This window comes from Babesia bigemina (genome assembly GCF_000981445.1).
Source record: "Babesia bigemina genome assembly Bbig001, chromosome : IV".
NCBI classification, from domain to species: domain Eukaryota; phylum Apicomplexa; class Aconoidasida; order Piroplasmida; family Babesiidae; genus Babesia; species Babesia bigemina.
This window is the reverse complement of record NC_027219.1, coordinates 608,018-622,337: the sequence shown is the minus strand read 5'-3', so window position 1 is coordinate 622,337 and position 14,320 is coordinate 608,018. Positions and strand designations below refer to the sequence as shown.

General features: G+C 55.6%; 8 protein-coding genes across 8 annotated transcripts; 5 read left to right on the top strand and 3 right to left on the bottom strand.

The window, feature by feature from the left end:
• Positions 1-484: 484 nt before the first annotated feature.
• Positions 485-2,790, top strand: BBBOND_0402830 (hypothetical protein, conserved; the record flags this gene model as incomplete). The annotated part of the gene is made up of 2 exons (XM_012914527.1): positions 485-692; positions 761-2,790. 2 exons carry the CDS (start codon positions 485-487, stop codon positions 2,788-2,790), a joined length of 2,238 nt encoding a protein of 745 aa, XP_012769981.1.
• A 191-nt stretch (positions 2,791-2,981) lies between these two features.
• BBBOND_0402820 (hypothetical protein, conserved) lies at positions 2,982-5,306 on the top strand (the record flags this gene model as incomplete). The annotated part of the gene is made up of 1 exon (XM_012914526.1): positions 2,982-5,306. The coding sequence occupies one exon, from the start codon at positions 2,982-2,984 to the stop codon at positions 5,304-5,306; it is 2,325 nt and encodes a 774-aa protein (XP_012769980.1).
• A 97-nt stretch (positions 5,307-5,403) lies between these two features.
• BBBOND_0402810 (mitochondrial processing peptidase beta subunit, putative) lies at positions 5,404-7,148 on the bottom strand (the record flags this gene model as incomplete). The annotated part of the gene is made up of 7 exons (XM_012914525.1): positions 5,404-6,102; positions 6,140-6,208; positions 6,245-6,325; positions 6,361-6,577; positions 6,618-6,709; positions 6,746-6,897; positions 6,935-7,148. The coding sequence occupies 7 exons, from the start codon at positions 7,146-7,148 to the stop codon at positions 5,404-5,406; spliced, it is 1,524 nt and encodes a 507-aa protein (XP_012769979.1).
• Positions 7,149-7,543: 395 nt separating this feature from the next.
• On the top strand, positions 7,544-8,055 carry BBBOND_0402800 (-Nuclear nucleic acid-binding protein C1D; the record flags this gene model as incomplete). The annotated part of the gene is made up of 5 exons (XM_012914524.1): positions 7,544-7,655; positions 7,694-7,753; positions 7,797-7,852; positions 7,889-7,937; positions 7,964-8,055. 5 exons carry the CDS (start codon positions 7,544-7,546, stop codon positions 8,053-8,055), a joined length of 369 nt encoding a protein of 122 aa, XP_012769978.1.
• An 810-nt stretch (positions 8,056-8,865) lies between these two features.
• On the top strand, positions 8,866-9,240 carry BBBOND_0402790 (hypothetical protein, conserved; the record flags this gene model as incomplete). Its single annotated transcript, XM_012914523.1, has 1 exon — positions 8,866-9,240. One exon carries the CDS (start codon positions 8,866-8,868, stop codon positions 9,238-9,240), a length of 375 nt encoding a protein of 124 aa, XP_012769977.1.
• Positions 9,241-9,387: 147 nt separating this feature from the next.
• BBBOND_0402780 (hypothetical protein, conserved) lies at positions 9,388-10,777 on the bottom strand (the record flags this gene model as incomplete). Its single annotated transcript, XM_012914522.1, has 9 exons — positions 9,388-9,466; positions 9,504-9,706; positions 9,741-9,815; positions 9,853-9,933; positions 9,974-10,030; positions 10,069-10,157; positions 10,194-10,346; positions 10,384-10,619; positions 10,656-10,777. The coding sequence occupies 9 exons, from the start codon at positions 10,775-10,777 to the stop codon at positions 9,388-9,390; spliced, it is 1,095 nt and encodes a 364-aa protein (XP_012769976.1).
• Positions 10,778-10,881: 104 nt separating this feature from the next.
• BBBOND_0402770 (protein serine/threonine kinase 1, putative) lies at positions 10,882-12,531 on the top strand (the record flags this gene model as incomplete). The annotated part of the gene is made up of 5 exons (XM_012914521.1): positions 10,882-11,841; positions 11,881-12,013; positions 12,053-12,266; positions 12,301-12,361; positions 12,397-12,531. 5 exons carry the CDS (start codon positions 10,882-10,884, stop codon positions 12,529-12,531), a joined length of 1,503 nt encoding a protein of 500 aa, XP_012769975.1.
• Positions 12,532-12,870: 339 nt separating this feature from the next.
• BBBOND_0402760 (hypothetical protein, conserved) lies at positions 12,871-14,319 on the bottom strand (the record flags this gene model as incomplete). Its single annotated transcript, XM_012914520.1, has 7 exons — positions 12,871-13,031; positions 13,070-13,209; positions 13,248-13,321; positions 13,357-13,560; positions 13,610-13,729; positions 13,767-13,936; positions 13,974-14,319. The coding sequence occupies 7 exons, from the start codon at positions 14,317-14,319 to the stop codon at positions 12,871-12,873; spliced, it is 1,215 nt and encodes a 404-aa protein (XP_012769974.1).
• Position 14,320: the final 1 nt, after the last annotated feature.

Here is a 14,320-nt window from a genome sequence, read left to right as displayed (position 1 = left end):
CAATCACTAAGGCGTGGATGACGGCCGCGCATAGATAGCTTTGAGGCTGTATCTGGTCAGTGTGTATCCATCTTCGGTCAATGTTTACCGTTGATACCCAGTATTCGAAGCCTTCCTAGCTCACGCCGTCGAGAGTTTATGCATGGTCTGAACTGTCGATATAACTCCAAAGACAGCTTCAGAGGTCCGTCATCTGAACTGTTCTTTGCACGGCTACGGTGTAGGCTTCCCTGTTAGCTGCCCGCTTCCTCGCAGCTGCTCGTTTATCCATACACAAATACATGTAAAACCCATTAACAAACGTATAAGCCCCGCAAAATATGCAGCGGTCTCTGGGTGGTGTTGGTCATGCCGTCTCATGCCGGACGTAACACCCACTCTCCACGTTGCGGCCCGGTCGTCGTGCCGCAACCCATTTGGTTATTTTACATACGCATGTACATATGAGATGAACTAGGAGCGACGTACACATTACCTTGTAGGAATGGAGGCGCTGCTGTCGCTCTATCGGCGGACGGTTGCTGCCGACATCGAGGATACTCTGCAGCCTGCGAACGCGCATACGCTACAGCGTATGCTGTACGAGAGCAGTGATGTGTTCGGAGAACTCAGCAAGTATGACAATTTTCACCAGGCCTTTGGCGTGCCGCCGAATCCGTGCGAAAGCGTATGCTTTATACGATTCTGGCGAGGTGAGTGTTTCAAAACGGTTCATAGGCGTAGTCCCATACTCTGAACGCATTTATACATCCATGTGTAGGGGTAGAAGACGTGGTCACTGGGCCGGAGCCGGTGATAACTGGATCGCGCAGACTAGACTTGCAAAAAGCTCTGTTCGCGGATGATGCGCTGCTTAGGAGCGTTCGTCATTTTCGCGACGAGCTGCTTAAGCAGACCTCTCGAATGTCTCTCACCGCTTTTCTTTCGGTGATCGACTGTTGCAACAAGAGCAGCGACCTGCCGGAATTTTGGTTGCGGGTTCGCGAAAATTCTCATCGCACATTTTCCAAGGGCGACATTGAGGTCACCCACGTCTCCGATATGATTTTTGGCCACCTGTGCCAACGTTTCAGCTACCGTCCGCAGGTAACCAGCAACCTCTGCACGATATCTACGTGCACCGCTTTTGAGAGCGACGAGGATTCAGACCCCGTGGACTCCTCCCGATCTTTCATGAGCAGCGTTGCGTCGTGTCGCAGCGCCGTCTCGTCAGAGGAACGTTATCGCCAATTACTTGAGAACCTGGACGTTTGCCTTCCCGAGATCTACAACCGCTTCTGCGAGCGCATCGACGAGTTGACGACGCAGCGGGAGCAACTGGAAGCCGAGTGCGAAAGCAGGGAGAAGCAGCTTGACGAGCTGCGCAGCGAGTTGGCTGCGGGCAGAATCGAGTTGCAATCGCGGTGTGACCAGCTGGTGGAAAGCAACTCAATGCTGCAGCGTCAGACGGAATCCCAGGAGATCGAATTAGACAGCTACCGGATCCAGGTGATGAACCTCAAGAGGCGTCTAGACTCATGTGACTCCGCGAGGCTGGAGGACGAGATCCAGACCGTCAGGAGCCAGTGCGCGAGCCTTGAGAAGATGAATGTCGATTTACGACGTTCGCTGGAAGAGGCTGAAGCGCGCCGCAGCTTGGCATCTTCCAACCATACCGACCGCACTGATGTGTGCGTCGGTGACGACATCGAATACGTTGAGCCCACCACCTCAAGTGTATTGCCTGAGGATGCTTGGCATGCCTCCGACGAACGTGCAACTATGCTGAGCGAGATTCAACGATTCCGCGCTGAGAATGCAGAGCTTTCAAAGGCGTTTGAGGACATGGTGAAACGGGAGAAGGATCTATCGCGTGACCTGGCGGCCGCTTTGCGAGATAACGAGGTGGCGGCCGAAAGGCTGAAGTGTTCAGTGCCAGCAGACAGCCACGCTGCTGGGCAGCAGGCGTTGCAGTCAAAGATACTGTCACTTGAGACAGAGGTGAGCTCACTGCGTGAGCTTGTGGAATCCCTCCGCTCTGAGGGGGAAGTTGCGGAATCTGAGCGTAGCGAGCTGCTATGCGCCAAGTCGGACTTGGAACGGGAAATAGCGGCGTCGAGGAAGGCCACCGAGGTGGCTGAAACTGCGTTGAAGCTGCTGCGCCAGAAATGCAGCCAGATGGAAGCCGAAGTGGCTGGCACACGTGATCTCGAGAGGCAGCTGTATGAATATCGCACCTGCAACTCTGAGCTGCAGGCAAAAATTGACGAGTTAACCACCGAGAACTTAAGTCTGGCGGCCCGCATAGAGGATCTGAATGCCCCTCCAACCCGCCTAAGCGGCATAACTGGGACAATCGAGGACCAGGTGGATGATACATGTTTCTCGGTTACGCCTCGTGCGGTTACCACCGCCGGCGACGAGCAGGAGAACGGTGAGATGGGAGGGCAGTACATCGGCATGATCAAGCTAAACCCCGCTTTGGCGGAGACGCGCCGCCTGAACACCTTGAACGCTATGAAGTATGGGCAGTTGAGCGCAGGCGACTCCGACATGCCTCTGTCGTCGGTGCTGGGCAAAGAGGATTACGGCCCGCTGGTGTACCGCCGCACGTTCGGCTTCGAGCGCTCGATGACGGTATTGTCTGACGACACGGGCATCGCGCTGCTGCGCGACCCCAGCGACCCGGGTGTGAACGACAGCGACATCACTCCGCTCACGGACACCAAGACGTTTGACGTCCTGCAGAGCGCCGCCTCGTATTTATCGGAGACCTTCAACTTAGGTCTAAAAACTGGCGGGAAGGCCTAGCGGCATTATATGTCTGTCGGCCTTCGCCCGTTGTCTATAGTGTGTGTCCCACACACTGACGATAAAGGTAGCCACGGTCACACCTCGTCTAATGTGTTTGTACACTAAACATATACACAATGCGGTCTGACGGGAGGCAGCGCTCCCGTTCAGATTCCGCTCCCGGCGGCGCCTTCTTGGCGAGGGAGGTGATGCTGCTCGCCTACCACTTGTCGCAGATAAACAAAGATGACATCGTGCTCTACAATCTGGACACTCTGAACACGTCTCGGTCTCTTAATTCCGCCGGCGGCGGCAGTGTTTCCGGATCCGCACGTTCAACCGGCCACATCGTGAGACTCCACGCCAGCTTGCAGCGGCACTTGGAAGAGACGACGATGCGCCTTTTGGCCGAATGCGCCGAGCTGGAAGTGGTAGAGATCGACACGAATCGTATTGCGAGGGATTTGGAATTATTTTGCGTCGACCGTTCCAATGTGTCGCTTCGTCGTTTGAAGGGCCTTTTGTACGCTGGCATGCAATCCTTTGAACGTCTGCCGGCGAGCCTGCAGCTCCTCTTGCACCTCAAAGATGGCGGTGGTCCGATTCGCATGCGGACTTCACCCATGCTTAGAGACGAGCTCGGGGAAGACTCCCTGCCGCCCAGCCCACTATCGCAACACAGTCCGCCAACGGCGACCGCGGCATCACCCGCACCTTCCCAGCCAATCGAAGTGGCGCCGTCATCAGATGGCTCCTCGGGTTATGCGTCGCCAGAAACTATCGATTCCGACCCTGCTCTGAGCCCTGCGGCTGGGGTCCAGGCCGAGGACCCCGTGGCATCTCGCGTGGTAACGGACCGTTTCGAGTTCGCAGAGATCGATGAGGCCGACCTGGTGTCTGACCTGTTGTTTGTGCTTCAAGGCATTGAAGGGCGGTTCATAAAACGGGGCGCTCATGGCCGTTTCATCCTGACGAGCTCTCGCAAGGTGTCGCGTGGCGTGCGTCAGCTGACCGAGCGCATATGCAGTTTAGGCGAGGTATACAACCGAATCGTGGATGCGAAGATGCCGCCAGGATTGATATCGCAGGCTCTGTACCAGGGTGTGATGGACGAGGTGCACCAGTACAATCGGCTGGTCAACATGTTGGTGTCGAGCCGCAGCACTGAGCCGCTGAGCTTGCGCCGGCTTTACGTCTGGGTGCAGCAACCGTACGCGCGCATGCGGCTGCTTCACAGCGCTCTCGGGCTACCGCAAGGCTTTACTATCGATGGCATCTTTGACCTGTACTGCGGACGTGGTGATACCATGGGGCGCGAGCTGTACTGCGAGCTGCTTCGTAAGTGCATGGTGCCGTATTTGGAGCTTTTGCTCCACTGGGTGTACTTTGGCGAGCTGGAGGATGCATGCGGGGTGTTTTTCGTGCGTCGGGTGCAGGGCCACTATCGGTTGGCCCCGAGCAAGGTGCCGAAATTTATGCCGAGGTCCCTCGCTGAGCTCTGCTTCGAGGTTGGGTGCTGCGGCAGCTACTACTCCCAATTGAAGAATGGCCGTCCTCTGAAAGCGTCAGTCGACATCCCCGGCGTCTTGCGCCAGCTGTGCCCCGAAGGGCAACCGTGGTCCGTTTTTGTAACGGTGCAGCGCCTTTGCACCTTGGTGCGTTCCGTTGACACTGGTGCCGTGTTGTTGCAGGAGTTGGTCGGTAAGCACGACCTCTGCGGTTATTTGCGTCGCGTCAAGGGCCATTTGGCCATGGAACATCTCGGGTCTGACCCCAGTGCACCCGAGTTTGACGACTTTGAGTGTAACGCGGAGTACGGCTTCGACATTTACGTGCCGAAATTTTCGTTTCCGTTGGCGCTGATTCTGGAAGACGAGAAGGAGGCACGGGAGGCATATATTATCAGTTTTAGGCTAGAGTTCGTCCTGCAGCGCGCGTTGAAGATTTTGTCCATCAGCTGGAGCGAGTATGCGTGGCACAGTCGCTGCAGCCACGGGTCGCTTGAGCTCTCTCGGCGTCTGTCTTGGATAAACCTATGTCGTAACGAGATGTCCCACTTCGCCAACGTCTTGCAAGGCAGCCGTTCAGTGCAGTACGTGCTGGACCAGCTGATCCGGCGTGTATCGTCTCGCGACTACCCCTACGGCGGCGCTACTCTTGCCGATTTGCGGAGCTCGTTTTCCGACGTGTTGGCCTGTTTCCGCGCCTCCAACTTCCTAGAGATAATGGATATTTTGGAGTCTATCGTGGACTTTTGCAAGTTGGTTCCGCGGCTGTTCAACCGCGGCTCGATGCAACAGTTGCGCAGCCTAGTCCGCGAGGGCGCCTCCCCGGCGGACATCACTCACTTCATCCACCAAAACATCGCCACAGACGATTTGATGAAGGTGATGTCGAGGTACGCGGAGCGCTTCCGGGAAAGCGTGCTGCTGCTGCTGCACCGGTTGTCGTGCCAGGACTCGGAGCGCCGGCGCTTCGCGGCAATTATGGATTACAACAACTTCTACCGCCTGTTGAGTGTGATAGAGCAGTAGCGCCACTTAGTTGCCAGACGCGCACAGCAAAAACGTTCGCTTCTAATTTATACAAATCATTTAGGTGCAATTGTATGTTGTTGGTTTGCGTGGTTGCTCAGTATCTGAGCCAGTAGGTCTTCTGCCTGATGTCGATGAGCGAAGGCATGCCGTGCAGCGGCCCCATTGCCGTCACTGCCACCTCCTGGTCGTGCAGGTACTTCCACGCCACCCGCTTGACCTCCTCCGCGTCGATTTTCTCCAGTCTGATGAGGAACTCCGCAATCGGCATGCGCCTGCCATAGACGATGAGCTGGCGCGCAACCTCCTCGGCGACAGTTGACGTCGAATCGTTCATCGCGAGGAATTGCAACACGAGCTGGCGCTTCGCGCGCTCGACCTCCTCGTCGGTGACGCTGTACGATAGCGCGGTGATTCCGAACATGAGTTCTCCGACGCAATGGTCGACGGCGACCTCGTCGCACTGTGCGTAGAAGCCGAAAAGCCCGGTATCCTTGTAGCAGGTGTTGAATGCGCTGAAAGCCTCCGCACACCCGACCGTCATTCGGTTGGCGACAGCGTGCACAGTCTTGTTTCCGGACACCTTTCCTGGGACAATGCCCTCCTGGCTTTTCTTGTAGCTGCCGATGATGCTCTGCATGAGCATGAAGCAAATGGAGTCTGGGTTGGTCCAGGAGACGCCCTCGAACGCCACAGCCAGGTACGCGTGCGGGCCCATGCTGTCGTTCCTGTTGAGCAGCTCGGACCCTACGAACTGCGGCTTTTCCAGGTGCCTCTCGCCGTGGCCGGATGGTATCTGTGTTCATGTCAATCAACAACGCAGCCCTACTCACGGTGCACAAGTGCTTTTCGGCGAGCTGTACGATCTTGTCGTGCTCCTCACTTCCGACGTAGCAAAAAACCTGCATTCGAATGGCGGCTGCGTTGCGACTCCCTACCATGCGATCGGCAGTGTAGTTCCGCTGAATGTAATCGACCAGATACTCCCTCTTCATGTTCTTTATGTTTTCGATGGGACCCTGCAGCAGTTTGCCGGCACAATGGAGAGGCATACCAGTATCGTGAATCCCAGCGGGCTGTCGCGGAACGCCGTCATGTGGAGCCTGTCGAAGATAACCTCCTCAGTCGACTTCTCGACCTCCTCCATTTCTCTGAGAATGACGTGCTTTTCTAGCTCCATTTGATTTTGCTCGATCCGGCTGTTCTGCAGGATGTCGCTGAGTAGCTCAGTGCACCAGGGCACGTCTTTGTTGAAGCATCTCGCGTAGTAACTGCGGAGGAATTAGCTCTCCATGCGGAATCGCGACATACCCCGTCTGCTCCCTGGCAGTGTAGGCATTCAGGTGCGCCCCCTTCTGCTCGATCTCCTCCTCCAGCTGTAACCTCGTCCTGTTCGAGGTGCCCTGCGCACGTATGCCACACTGCGGGCTCACGCTCACCTTGAATATCATGTGCTCGAGGAAGTGGGCTGCGCCGTTCGTCTCCGGGGTTTCGAATCTGCTGCCGCTGTCGATCCATACGCCGACTGTGGACGAGTTCCCTGGCATCCATACGGAAGCAACGCGGAGCCCATTTTTGAGCGTGGTAACCTCTGCACACCTTTGTTTGGCACTCGTTTGGGCACATACCGCATGGAGCCTGGTTCAAGAATTGGCTGATAATTTTGGAGTCCTTCAGGAGTTCGGTGGCGGTCGAAATTGTGCGCGCGCCCCGGATCCCAGAAAGGGCGCAGTTGCGAATCGCCTTTCTGGTTGCGTGTTTCCCGGCCTCTACGCCTCCGAGTCCGGGATAGGCTTGCCTCACCATCGCGGCGGCGAAGCCTCGCATCGTGCTCATGGTCATTTTGAGACCTAGGTTCCTTCTGATCGTCTGACAATTGCCACGGATGACGCGAATATCCCCTGAGTCCTGTCTACCCAAGGCTCAGTGACAGTCGCCGCTAGGAGGAGCGCGGCTCCTGCCTTATGTGGCACGCCGGTATGCTCCGCGGCGAACGGCCAGTGTCGGCAGGCACTGGCGCAGGTCGTTTGTATATTTTGATCGTACTTTTATGCAGTCTTCCCTGTGAAAATTCAGTGTCGTAGTTGATGTCAGGAATCCTCATAGAATTTTACACATCCCAGCATCGCGGTGATAGGGCCTAAGCGCGCAAATTCACTGGAATCTCTTGCACCGAGCTTCCACAGATGTACAAATGACCAAGCTGTGTACAGTTGCGGTCATTTAGCTGTTAAAGCATGCTGGATTCTACCCTGTCCACTATTGAGTCAAAGGTAGACGAATGCCGGGATCTGCTGGAGCAGCTTGTGGAGTCTGTCATTGGCTCCGACATTCACGACGAGCTGACCGGTGTGTTTGATTGCCTACCGATTGCTTACGTGCCACAGGGCTCGAGTATAGCAAAGTGTTCGCCACTATCGCATTCACTTTTTGTTCTCTGCGTTACGGTGGGTAGACCTGTCGCCAGCTGAGCCACTCATCTCATTTCAGTCCAAGAGAAACTGAACGGACACAACCCTGCTAACCATCCAGTATCTCGTGACCTGGTATGCATTGCTAGCTCAGCTGACCATTAGTCGCAGGTGCGTGTAAAGGAGTACATGCAGGAAATCAACGACATTATGCTGCGGGGTAAGTGACGACAATTCGATGATTAGCTCTAATTGTGAACAGAGAAGCGCCCGAGGATAAATCTGACGGCAGCGCGCAAGATCGTTCGCTCTACAACACAGCGTTTTGCATCTGGTGATGTTTCGTCGAAAAATTAGGTTACGTAGTTCATGTGGAAGATGTTGGTAACGAACATCGTGCCTTAAGTTTTAAAGAACATCCTAGGACCTATAAAGGTCATTTCGTTATTTGCATGTACCTGCTACCGAACTCAAGGAGACAATTGATCATATTGGTTTGCCAAACGTTGGAGGGCGCATACGTATTTTTGTTGAAATATGGCCAAGGAACTTGTGCGATACGGCTGACGTTAGGCATTGTGATTTTGCCAATCAATAACCGCAGCTGTGGCTTGCGCACCCACATATACGCCCATATGAACCCTCATTGGCATATTAGAGTTGAATGTCGACGCCAATGGCTCCACGGTGGCGTATTATATTGAAATTAAAACGTTCGTGGATGTTGTTGGCCGATTTTAACGCTGACTATAATAGCGGCAAAAGCAGCCAACATCTGTCGTATACACTCATTTTGTACACATCGTATACACAGGTTGTTGCACAGCATTCGGCCAGACCATATGGGCTGTATTCGTGCGCTGAACGACCAGCTCCATGTCCATACGTTGACGCTGGATGGGTTGATTCAATGCGCCTCTCATGTACCGATCGAAACTACACACAAACCAATTTCTAACACCATTCGATCATATGTGCATGGCAACAACCGACTTTGGATGTTGTATGGCGGTCGTCCGGTAACTCGCCTCTCATCGCCGGTAGAAGCACACCGGCCCCTACCCTCCGGAGCTGTTTTAGTTGCCAAACTATCCAATTGCACATCACATGGTACGTTGACGCTGGGCAGCGTGGATAGTGCCTCTGCGATGGCTGCTCGGTGTGTATCGATGCTGCGCCGGGATGTGTATGGCCATCGTCTGACCTGGTTATCCCAGTTGAACGCGCCTTCTAGGCTTACCACACCTCCCATGGAAGGTTTGTACGCAAATACATATTTGAAGTGCAATTCTATGCCGGATTCGTCCCCGATAGCGAGACTCGCCCTGGGACCGTTATTTGCTAATTGCTCCATCCTGCCACCGAGTGTACCGCTTCTCCTGTCGCACCGAGACGATCTACGTCGCGAACAGTTCAATCGCATAGTCGGCAAGATCGGCATCCGAAAGAAGGACGCCGGTATCTACTGGAACCAGTACAAGACCAAGCGCATCAAGATCCGCAAGAGGCGCCGAGTGATATGATTCCCCGCCACATGGGCACTCGCCAGCACTCAACAACGCCTCACGAAACATGTAGTGCGATAAAATTGTATTTGCTAAGTGTTGCTACCGTGTGCATTACTGCTGTCGGCGGCGCCACTGGGTTTCTTTTAGTTCGTCGCATTCCTGTCACTTGGTGCCCGTGACCCACGCGTTCACGATGAAAACTGTGCCGTTCACAGGTTTAACTTCATATGGTACGTTGCTTCTGCATAGCCGTGATTCAGAGGTTTTCGTGCACTCACCTCAATACGATCAGCATATCCGTTTCGAGTTTTACATCTTTCCGCGCCCCCGATACCTCTATGCCGATGTGCACGTCTTCATTTGAGTCGATAGATGCGATGTACAGGATTGTGAACATCACACCGTTGTTCAGTGAATCCTCATGGAGTCTGATCTCCGCGTCCGTCCCGTTCATCAGCACCAGGCGGACGTGCGATATTATCTGCCATTTGTGAGAACTCAGTTACGGGGGTTACCTGTAGCATGATCTTGCACCTTTTGCATAACTCGAAGGGCACTCGCTTTATTTTCTCGATTACCTTGAGAGTTTCCTGCGTGGTATAGGGCTTCGGTGGTCACCGCCGGTACCTTATGGTGCTCGGGAGACAGATCTTCCGCTTTCACCCAAAGCGTCGCGCAACCTCGGTAGGGAGTAATGACTTCCTTGTTCTTATGACCCATTATACGTCGCGAAACGCCAGCTACGTACCTTAGTAAAGAGCCCGTTATATTGCATGAACATAAGCTCGCGCCGTATCGCCGAACGCTGCCACCCGTTAGTAATTACGAGTCACCAAAACAAACGTCCACAGCTGCGTATCCGGCGACGATTCCTAGACCTTCATTGACTATGGAGTGGATCGTGTTTCCCGTGAAGTCCATGTAATCCTCCTCTGCATGCCATCACGTGTTGCGTGTCCATCACCCACCGCTGAGCGCACACAACCCGCCATCGGCAGCCCTGCTTGCACACCATTTCTGTATGTCCAGCATGGCGAATTTGCTGAGGCTCATGGTGAACGCCTGCTTCCACGCAGTCTGGATGAGTTGCACGTCGACCTCCTTGGTAACCTTCAGGCCTTCTACGTGACATGTGCGACAGACTTCCATCAAACGAACCATTTATCCCTTTTTGTTTGACCCTTTCGTAGGTGGTTGCCGCGTTTTCAAGGGCGTCGGCGACGACTGCAGCCAGTTTTTCGTCGCTGCTCCACAGCTCGTCTACACATTCGCCGATGATGTCGTCTGCAGCTGGGTGAGAATGAAAGCGATCAACGCCACCTTCGTGCCGCTTGAACCCCTTCTGAATGTCACTCGGGCATCGTTGCTGCGTTACGGCGTCCTCGGCGGCACATCTGCGAGGTATGTGTCTGCGTTGCGATGGCTCTGACCTTAGCTTCTTGTCCAGAGCCAGGCGGTCACCGGCGTCGAAGCTGCCTCTAGCGTAGCTAAAAAACTCGCTGGCTTCGGCCTGTGTCCATTGCCATGTCTTACCGTCTTTTGTCTTCGGCATGTTTGTGTTCGTCCGCTGCCGCCGCTCCTTCCCACCCGCAGGACAGGCTGTCTGCAGTGAAAAGGAGCGCACGGCCGCGCGTAATTTTTAAAAGGAGTCAATCGATGTATCGCAGGAGTTACTCGAGCCGCCGGCGTCGGAGCTCCCACAGTCGCGCTCATCGCGGCCGTCGCCGTCACCGCAGCAGCTCGAGGGGAGACCGCGGGAGCCGCCGTCGTCATGGCAGCTATGGCAGTCGCAGCAGCTCTAGTTCTTACCGCCGCTCGACTTCCCGTTTGCGACGCGTCGATTCCGGCCACCGCCGCCATTCACGGCGTGATGCGCTGCGTGATTCCAGGCGGTGCTACGACGACCGCCGGGACAGCCACAAGATCTCCGACAGCCGTTACGAGCGGCGCGATGTGAGCGATCACGATTCGAGGCGTCGGCGCTATGATCGGCGGACCCGGGATCGGTCTGTTTCCGTGAGCCGGAGGCGCCGGTCGCACCACAAGGACCAGTGGCACCGCCGCCACCGCTCTCCCACACGCAGCCCCTCGGATCACAAGCGGTACCGCGAATCGAATGACCGCATCGTGCATTTCAAGTGGGAGCCCGGTATGATGCTGGACGACTACAGGGTGGTGCAGAAGATCGGCGACGGCACCTTCGGCCGCGTGCTCCACTGTGAAAAGAACGGGGAGCATTTCGCGGTGAAGGTGGTGCGCGACGTGGAGAAGTACGTGAGCTCCGCGAAGATTGAGGTTGACATTCTGATGGACATCCGCAAGGTGGACGTGGCCGGCGAGAGCCATTGCGTGGTGTTGCATGACCATTTTATGTTTAAGAGACGCATAATGTGTTTGGTGTTTGAGCAGCTGGGCGACTCGCTCTATGATTTTTTGAAACGTAACGACTATAAGGGCTTTTTCATGGCCGACATTCAGAAAATCGCCTACCAGCTCCTGAAGGGGCTCGCGTTCCTGAAAAAGAACAGGCTGATCCACACCGATTTGAAGCCCGAGAACATCCTCCTCACATGCGGACGCGAGGAGTTCATCGAGGTGCCCTTCCCACGGTCGATGGTAAGTTGCTGGCGTCCCCGCCCACCGAGGCACCTGCAGACCGGCATGATGACCAGGCGTCCCGCGACTGCGGACATCAAGATAATTGACTTCGGCAGCACGATCTACGAGGACGACTACCACAGCACAATCATCAACACTCGCCAATACCGCTCGCCGGAGGTGATTCTGGGTTAGTTGCGGCCCGTGCGGCTGGCTTCACGCGCTTCAGACATTGGGTGGTCTTACGCGAGCGACATGTGGTCTCTGGGCTGCATTCTAATTGAAATTTACACGGGTGATTTGTTGTTTAACACCCACAGCCATCTGGAGCATCTGGCCATGATGGAGCAGACGGTCGGCCGCCTGCCGGCTAGCATGTTGGAGAAGGCGCGGACGACCGACGGCCGCCGCTATCTGCACCCTGACAAGCTCTCCCTAAACTGGTACGTTGCGTTTTGTGCGTGTGACCTGCTGCAGGCCCGACGGCGCGCGTTCGCGTTCTTCGGTGGAGCGAGTCAAGTATTGCTCGGGCATCATGGTACGTTGCGCCAATGCGCATCTAACGCGCCTCAGGAGCTGGTGAAACCCGAACACCGTCCATTCGCGGAGTTCATCAAATACATTCTGAATCCGGACCCGGAGAAGCGCCCCACGCCAGAGGATGCGATGGAGCACGAGTTCTTGGTGCTGACGCTGCCGGAGAACTAGTACAGCTTCGACAGCAGCCGCCTGCTTTCGAAACCGTTGCCGCCTGTAATGTTTGGTAAAGACTGCTCCACGCGCTTGCCTGTGAGCATGTAGAAGTACATGGTCTTGTCGCTGGGGAAGTCGAAGATAGTCTGCGTGCGCTGCAGGTGGTGGACCAGGTTCGCGTATTCCTTCGGCGTGAACTCCCGCACCGTGCGGACTTCGTGCGGCCTGCGTTGGCGCTGTGACATCATGGACCATATGACCCACATTATCCCGAGCAGTTCGGGTTTGTAGTCACGCCGTTTGTTCCGGGCCCAACTTGTCGCGACCAGCTTGATACCTTAGCGAAATTCCACCCTAGCACAGCGGCACGTTACCGTTTGTGTACTGCTCCCCGTCGAACTTGCTAAACAGGCGCGGCATTGCAAGGTGGTAGCTGGGTATCCAGCCGTTGAACTTGGTGTTCTCGTACTTGATGGAGAGGTACTCGGACACGGGGAAGCATTCGTTGTATTCGTCTGAGGCGTTTCGGTGCTTGGTTACACCGGCAACCTACCGACAATGATAAGCAGCGGGAAGACCGTCTGGTGCTTGAGCTGATCGAACAGCTCGTACACAGCTTGGTTCGCGTAGGTCTCGTTTTCGATGCCGAACTTTGCTATTTGCACCAGGGTTTTTGGCGCGTGGAGCACGTCTCTGCTAAGCGTCACGCAAGGTCTAATCTGCCTCCGTACCTGAGGACCGGTATTTTGAACTGCTGCCTGTACGAGTGCCAGAGCTTGAGCCTTTCCACCTCCACTTCCAAGGCCTGGCAAAGGGTTACGTGCAGCATGCTCGACCTACGCTGCCGCCCTCCTCCTCCATAAATATCTCCAGCTCCTCCTCAACGGCCTTCCGTATCACCGGGTTGAACATGCGCTTGGTGTACTCGACGTGGTTACCGTCCAAGGCGATTTTGCCGTAATGCTGCGGTTTCACGTCTATCATTTCCAGCTTCTCCGCGTTGGCCGTCATGAGCGTCTCCAAGAACTTGACGGCGAACTCGCTCTGCACATGGTCGGTTCCTCGTGTTCGTCGTTGATACCTGAATATACACCCCTGCGTTCGAGCGTTTAATGCTGCCGACCTCCCTCGCATATTTCGACGGCGAAGGTTCCATGATCACCATCCAGCCGTTCTGCCGCGCCCACATGGCGACGTGGTTGAGGACGTAGCTCTGCATGGATGGTTAGGCTGACGACCGTGCTGCCCACCTTGCCCGTCCCCCTTTTGCCGTCCAGCAACATGCCCCTGGCACGAATCTCCCCTCTCTTTGACGACGCATACTGCCTCAGTTGCGATATTATTTCTACGGCGACCTTCCTGTTTACGATGCCCAGGGCCTGCCCTTCCGGCAGCAGAGCGATGTCCTTGAGGACGTCCCCTGCTCTCGTTACGATGGTCAGACGCATTTCACCCACCGCAAGCCCCCTCAGGGAGCGCAGAAAAGATGGACTCGGGCTTCGTTTGGAATATCGAGGCGATGTTGTGCGCATTGCACTTGTGCAGCTCGGTGTAGACCGAGCCTTCGTCCAGCACGAAGGAGTCCTTGTTGGCCATGTGGGCCGCCAGCATCCCCTCCCTTACGCCGTACTCCCTGTACGCGTCCTCGGAGAGCCCGTACTGCGTCCGCAGCAGCGCGTCTGCCGATTGGTGTGTAGCGCCTCCGCTGCGTGCATCGCTGCGGACTCTGGACCGTCTCCCAAGCGACCTGCGGGCGGCTTCGAGCGTTTTGGGCAGTGAGAAATTGATGCCGCCGCGGGCCATG